The 7,543-nt window shown below is 41.8% G+C and overlaps 1 protein-coding gene across 1 annotated transcript; it reads right to left on the reverse strand.

Annotated features, from left to right (window-relative positions):
• Positions 1-4,712: 4,712 nt before the first annotated feature.
• LOC145049441 (glutathione S-transferase T2-like) lies at positions 4,713-5,333 on the reverse strand. Its single transcript, XM_078997850.1, has one exon. It carries the CDS (start codon positions 5,331-5,333, stop codon positions 4,713-4,715), a length of 621 nt encoding a protein of 206 aa, XP_078853976.1.
• Positions 5,334-7,543: the final 2,210 nt, after the last annotated feature.

Here is a 7,543-nt window from a genome sequence, read left to right on the forward strand (position 1 = left end):
CGGGGCGTAACTTCGGATAGGGTACAGGTGGCGAGTCTTCGGTGGGGCTATGTAGCCATCTCTCGGACCACACAAGATCAAGTACGCGAAGCGTACCCGACTTCGGACGTGGGGCGTAATACAAGGCTAGGTGTCTCCATCGGAAGCGAGGCCGTGGGCCGCAAGCGACGGCTGTGATTGAGCCACGTCATCAAGTTTGCATCAGTCTCGCAATTTTCCTTCCCGACTTCTAAAATTCATAACTTTCGCATACGACCTCCGTTTTCAACGTTCTTTATATCCACGCGTAGGCAGGAACGTACTCTACAAATTTCGTTTTGACTCCGTTAGCTAATTTTGAATCTATTTTAAAAGTTATATTTTTAACAGGTCGAGACACGATTGGTCCGTTAAAAATCCATAACTTCTTCATCTGATGTCCGTTTTCATCTGTCTTCTTATCATTACACTACTATTAACGAGATCTTCGATTCTCATTTAGGTTGTGTCGGCTAAAACCGCTCGATCTAATATTCGAACTTCGGATTGTACACTGCTAAGCCGAAACTTCGAAAAATCATAACTTCCTCATACGAAGTCAGATTTGGGCGTTCCTTTTACGGAATCTCTCAGTTTAACAAATTCTATGACTTTCGTTTAGATCGCTAAGGCAAAAAGTTGCTCTATCATAAATTCACGATTTACGCTTCTAGGTATTGTGTCGGTTCCGTCGCGAAACTTCGACGGGTCATAACTTCTTCGTTATAACTCGGATGTCGACATTCTTTATATGCACGGAACCCTTATAACATATGCTACCACTTGGTTAAGATTAATCCTTCTAAATAATCTTCCATCATAAAATCATTTTTGATGCTCATTGTCTCTAAATTGACTCGCCCGGATCTACAGGTGTTACACGAATTACACGACGCACGACCTGGAGTTGGGGGCGGTTGTTTTTGCCCTCAAGATTTTGTGACACTAAATCTATGCGGTCCCTTGTACCATTTACACTGATCACAAGAGTTTAAAGTACTTGATGGACCAGCCAAATCTGAACATGAGATAGTGACGGTGGTTGGACGTGGTGAAGGATTATGATTGCGAGATCCTCTACCACCCGGGGAAGGCCAATGTTGTGGCTGATGCACTTAGCCGCAAGGCATTCGTAGCCCCAATCAGAGACATCTGCTTGAGGATGACAAAAGTGACTCTGCTTTAAGAGCAGATTCAGGAGGCTCCGTAGGAGGCTATGAAGGAGGAACACTGAAAGAGTGAGTGTATCGTGGGTAAGATTTCCTCCTTCGACTGTGATAGTTGCGGGCTGTTGACACTCCATCGTAGAGTGTGGGTTTGGTACACGGGTGGTGTGCACCAAATCCTGATGGAGGAGGCGCCCAAATCTAGATTTTCCATCCATCTCGGGGCAACAAAGATAGCGATCTTCATCCTGATTATTGGTGGCCCTGCATGATGGGGGATGCAGCCTGGTACGTCGAGAGGTGCTTGACCTGCAGAAAGGTCAAGGCCAAAAACCAAAGAGCTCACGGAACGATGCAACCGTCGGATATCCCTTTGTAGAAATGGGAGGATATTACCATGTAATTTATTACAAAGTTACCTCGGATAGCACACGGAGTTGACGCGATATGGGTCATCGTGGATCGATTGACCAAGAGCGCCCATTTCATACCGATTCAGGAGGAGTCGAGAAGCCAGCAGATATCTTCATCAGAGAGGGATGTGCAATTTACTTCTAGATTCTGGAAGAAATTTCATGACGAGTTGGGTACTCGTCTGCACTTTGGTATGACTTTCCACCTACAAACGGATGGTCAGAGCGAGCGGACCATCCATACCTTGGAGGATATGTTGCGGATGTGCGTTCTAGACTTTGGTGGTAGCTGGGATACCTACCTTTCCTTGGCAGAGTTTTCCTATACAAATAGCTACCACGCCAGTATCAACCGGCCTCCCTTCGAGATGCTTTACGGGAGGAAGTGTAGGACCCCAATATGCTAGGGTGAGGTTGATCAGAGAGTCATGGGGAGTATCGACGTGGTACTCATGACGACAGATAAGATTCAGTGGGTCCAGAGTAGACTCCAAATGGCCCAGTGTCGGCAGAAGAGCTACGCCGACAGACGTCGATCAAACTTGGAATTTCAGGTCGGGGGCATGGTCCTTCTGAAGGTGTCACCTTGGAAATGTTTCATCCGCTTCAGAAAACGAGGCAAGATGGGCCCCAGGTATACCGAACCTTTTAGGGTGATAGCCCGGGTGGGAAACATAACATATCGGTCGTATCTTCCGAAAGAGATTAGACAGATCCACAACACTTTTCATGTTTCGCAGCTGCGGAAGTGCATAGTCAATGATACCGTGGTGATTCCTTTGGAGGATATTCAGGTGGATGACAGCTTGAACTACATCAAGAGACCAGTAGCCATTCTCGACAGGAAGACAAAGGATCTGAGGAACAAGAGGGTAGAGTTGGTGAAGGTGCAGTGGCAGCATCGCAAGGGCTTGGAATGGACGTGGGAGCCAGAAGATGAGATGAGGGAGCACTACCAGGAGCTTTTTCCAGCCGCAGTAGACTTCGAGAATGAAGTCTGAGACAAGTGGGGGAGAATTGAAACGCCTGGTTCCTGGTATGTATTTAACTTATAACTATTCACTTTATATTAAAACTCAGCGAGTCGGAGGCCCCAAACTCTTCGAGTAGAGATGAATTGGACCGCGGGTTTTGGAAACCTACTCGACGAGTTGGGAGGCCTCAACTCGACGAGTAGGCTGGAAGAAATGAAACCCTAATTTTGGGGGTTTCACCCTATTTAAATACCTTAACCCCAAGGTGTTGGCCTCATCTCTAGCCTCCAATGTCCAAAACCCTAATCTTGAAACCCTAAGACATTTTTGGTGATTGTAAGCTAATCGTGTGCATTCTTGGTGAGGTTGAAGAAGAGGAAGCTTGAAAGAGAAGCAAGAACGTGTGGAAGGAGAGTAGATCCATAAGTTGGACTTCATTTCTGATTCATCTAAGCTATAAAGCTTCAACCTTGTCCATGGCATGATTAGATCTAGTTTTAGGATGTTTTCTTTCATGTTTCAGTCAAAGTATATTGGTTGTTGGAATTTGGACGTATTGGGCAAACCCTTCAGATCTAGGGTCAGGAGGGGGCTTCATGGCATAAAGGTGCCAAATTTATGGCCATGGAAGTCCCATGCAACCTTTGGACCATCATTTCAGATTTTTAAGCCCCGTTAGATCATGCATGCGAGAAATATGGGAGCTTTACGTGACCAATTTGTCCCTGGAGTCCAAATCTATGACCTCATGGTCTATCTTGAATCATTGATGGCCTTTGGAGTTGGATCTAAGTCATTTTAGGGTTAAGTTTTGAGTTTTATGCGTTGGGGAGAGGTCCTTAATGGGTAAAGTTGGAAACTTTACCCTTCTAGTCGTATTTCAAGCTTGGATCCAGAGGATAGGGTCTTGGTTTGAAGAATAGGGACTTAATGCATTAAGAAGGTTGACAGACTGAAGAAATCGACGAGTTCATAAGAGAACTCGATGAGTTGTTTTGGAAGTGTCCCGAATCTGTTGGAAAAAAAGGAACTCGACGAGTTGGATCGTGATATCACTATTATGTGATTTATGGAAACTCGACGAGTTGAAGAGTAACTAGGCGAGTTGAGTCAACTTGGAATGTTGACTTTGACTTTAACCTGGGTGTTGAATTTGACTTTAACTTTGACCAAAGTTGACCCTTTAGGGGTTATTAGTATGAAAGGATACTTAAAGGGAATCTTCTATGTTTAGGAGTTTGAGTTGGATTGGTATTCGGAGCTGAGGATTTTTCAGCTAATTTCCATTATTCGAGGTGAGTTACCTTCCTGGTAGCAGTGGGTTGAAGGCACCAAGGTCGGCCCACTAGTAGGAGTTTGTAGTTAGATGATTGTTTTTGTGGTAATTGTCTGGTATGCCATTATCTGTTATGATTTATGTGTTAGTATGCTATGATATTATGTGGTAGGGGTAGGGGTGAAATAGACCTCGTATCCAGTTGATAAGACCAAAGGGGTAGCTTAGGCACCAGGTATGCCTGACAGTATGATTATGTATGTTATTAGATTGGAAGGAGTGGGAGGGAAGCTTCCCTCACTTTTGGTGGGTCATACCCCTCTTTCCCTCACTCTCCTTTCCCTCACCTAAAAGCCAAGGAGTGGGCGGGAAGCCCTTCCCTCACCTTTTTTTTAAATAAAATTAATTTTTTTGTTATGAATTATAATTTTTAAATTAATATTAAACATAAAACTTAATTAAAAATCAAAAGCATTTCATTAATTAAAATAAAACTAACATTAAACCTAAAATATAAAAAACTAGAAAATTAAAAAAAACACATAAACTAAAAATCAAACAAACCACCAACGACCTACGGAAAATATTTTTTCAGAATTTTTTCCCTCTTCTTCATTACGAGCTCGAGAGCCGGTCCCGAGATATGATCGACGTTTTCCATCAAAAACGTCATGTCTTCCATTTCTTGTCTCTCTGCCCGCTCCTTTTTCCTTGTTTCTTCTTTTTCTTTGTTGAAAGCCAAACGTTCGGAGAAATTTAGATTATATCGATCAAACGACGATGTTATCTTCCGTATTTCGTCAATGTCCACGCTGAAATCAGATGCACTCGAAGAAGTCCCTTTTCCCTTTCTCTTCGCTTTGTCTCAACCCATTGGGCGTTCAATTTCTTCTAGCTCGAGTTCGTCGTCCTGATTTAAATCTTGACCGACCCGAGCATCGGAGGAGGTTGTGTAACCACTAGAGCCCGTTTTCATTTGCTTTGATTGTTGGACTCCAAAAATAAAATCCCGCTCGTCTGTTATCCACCTAGAACTTCGGACCAATAATTTCCAACAATCGTGCCACTTGAATGGTTTTCCGACTTCATCAAGGTAAAACTGCAACGCTTCTTGAAGTATTTCTTCGTCGCCTTGGCCGCTTTTTCTTTGATTTTTTAGGTTGTTATACAACCCGTTAATTTTTGAAACCCCCCTTGCTATTTCTCGAAGCTTCGAGTTAAGTTGATGTTTCGTACGGTAGTCGTCACATTTTCCTAGCTCCTCTCGAAATCGTTCTAAAATGCGAAACCAAAAATGTTCTCCCGGTTGTGCGTTTCCCTGAATCGAATCTTCAGAAATATCAACCCAAGCATTGACCAAAACTAGCTCTTCGTGTGGAACCCATAGTGTCGGCTTTTGTCTTCCCGGTTGTGCGACACCCTCGCGCACTTGTTTTTTCCCTTTACGTCTTTGTGGTGGTGGTGTTGGTTGAGTTTCGGGAACCATGTCTTCTTCTTCCGCGTCATCCGATTCATCGACAAGTTGGTGGTGATGCTGGGTTTGGGTTTGAGTTTCAGTTTCAGTTTGGGTTGAGGTTGATTTGGCGATTGTTGATCCGAAAACACAACAAAGTTTGAAAACATTTGCGACGAAACATTTGGAACTTGCATCGGGTAATATTGGCCAACATTTTGGTATTGGAATTGTAGTGGTGATTGAATGGGAGCATCGAGTTGGGGGCGGTAAACTCCTTGTTGGGATGAATCGATAGCAAAAATGTTGCGAGGAGGGATGTTTATACTCGAACCATTGCTTTTTTTCCATCGATCGGAACTTGGGTTTTGTTTGTCAGGATTCATTTTTTTTGTTGATATAAAGTAGAGAGAATAGAGAATAGTTTGATATGTTTAAAAGTTATGTGTATATATTCATAGTAGTTGTAAAAGGATAAAAAATAATAAATAAATAAATACAAAGTAGCCGTTACAGCCACAGAAAAAAAAAATAAAAAAAAATCACTTTTTTACCGTTAATCAACGGTATTTTTTCAAGAAAAAAAAAGAAAAGAAAAGAAAATGGGCCAATCACAGCAGGAGAGAGAGAGAGAGAGAGAGAGAGAGAGAGATCGGGAAAGGCTCCCCTCTCCGTTTCCCTCACACACCTTATGCGCGCCGACGGTGCGATGTTCCGCCGGGCGGGAAGGCTCCCACCTCCTTTCCCCGCAGCTGCTCCGTCCGGCCTTATGTGGTAGTGGTAGGGGCGAAATAGACCCCGTAACCGGTTGAAATGGACCGAAGGGATAGGCCAGCACCCAGATATGTTAGACAGTTACCGGTTGAAAGAGACCGAAGCGGTAGTATGCCAGCACCCTAATATGCTAGGTAGTACTTGTTGGATTAGTGTCTAAGTCTATAACTATTTTGGTATGTACTTGACCCGATGGTGCATGGTCCTTTTGGGTTGCCTTCACCAAAGCAACTTGATAGGATGAATTATGGAGAGAAAGGATTAAATATGATTTATTAATATATTATGGGAATAATATATTAAAGGAGAAATCATATTGTTTAATTAATATTAGTCAATAATTAATTGGTAATTAGTTTTGTGACTAAAAGAGATTAATTAAACTTAATGGACTGGAATTGTAATTATAAGATAATTGCAATTTGGGCCATGGATTGTCTTAAATCAAGAGGTGGACGAATTCTTATGGGAAGCCCATAAGGAAATCGTCCAAGGGCTTGATTAAAGGAGTCTATGTGTTGCTTAGGGCTTAAGCAACCAAATTAGGGTTTCCTTGTTAGATAACCCTAATAGGCTCACTATATATAGAACCCTTAAGGCTCAAAAACGTGGGGAACTTCTTTTCTAGGGTTAGAACACGTTTTGGGCAGCCTCCATCCTCTCTCCTCTTCATCCTCTTGCTTATGGTGTTTGTGAACCATTAGAGGATTGACACTTGTGACTCTAAGCCTTCCAAAGTCAATTCAAGGAGGAATTGGGATTGTTATTGCTTCATAACAATCAAGGTAATATCATAAACCTAATTATATGATAATATTGATTTCCATATGCTAGAATTACGGTTTATAGCCTTGGATAACTTGCATGTACAATAGAGAAACCTAGATCCAAGCATTAGGGTTTGTATGAGCACACAGGATGTCTTTTGACCAAAACCCATTAGTGGTATCAGAGCCTAGACTGGTTTCAATTGTATTGATGCATTGTATATCTGAAAAATTCGATTTTTGGTGTTCTGGAGGCTGGACTCGCCGAGTCCATAGCTGAACTCGCCGAGTCCATGCAGACTCGACAAGTCCAAGCCTGACTCGACGAGTCAACTCGTCAGATGGGGATATCTTCGCGATTTCTTGTTGTTTTTGCTTATGGATAGTTACCTTATCATGTTAGATCAATATAAATCCGATTTTATGATATATTTGACTATATTCTTGATCTGATTGGAGATATTTATCAATTAATAAGATAATTGTTTCCTTATGTGATAATTGATTAATTATTTTAACTAAATTGATAAATTGTTTTGCAAGAAATCATTAAATAAATCAAATATGGATAATTATGTAATTAAATGTTAATTTAGATTATTTGTTATTTGATCCTTGTTGTTATGAAAAGTTTCATATTTTCCCCTTTAGGTTTTATAGTTTAAATTTGAACCCGAAAGTTTTGTTGTTTTGAAATTTAAA

The sequence above is a fragment of the Lactuca serriola genome, chromosome 5 (genome assembly GCF_051521515.1).
Source record: "Lactuca serriola cultivar US96UC23 chromosome 5, Lser_US96UC23_V15, whole genome shotgun sequence".
In the NCBI taxonomy this organism is placed as follows: domain Eukaryota; kingdom Viridiplantae; phylum Streptophyta; class Magnoliopsida; order Asterales; family Asteraceae; genus Lactuca; species Lactuca serriola.

Coding starts and splice junctions, on each gene's coding strand:
- LOC145049441 (XM_078997850.1), bottom strand. CDS start 5,333: ATGGTTCCCGAAACTCAACCAACACCACCACCACAAAGACGTAAAGGG.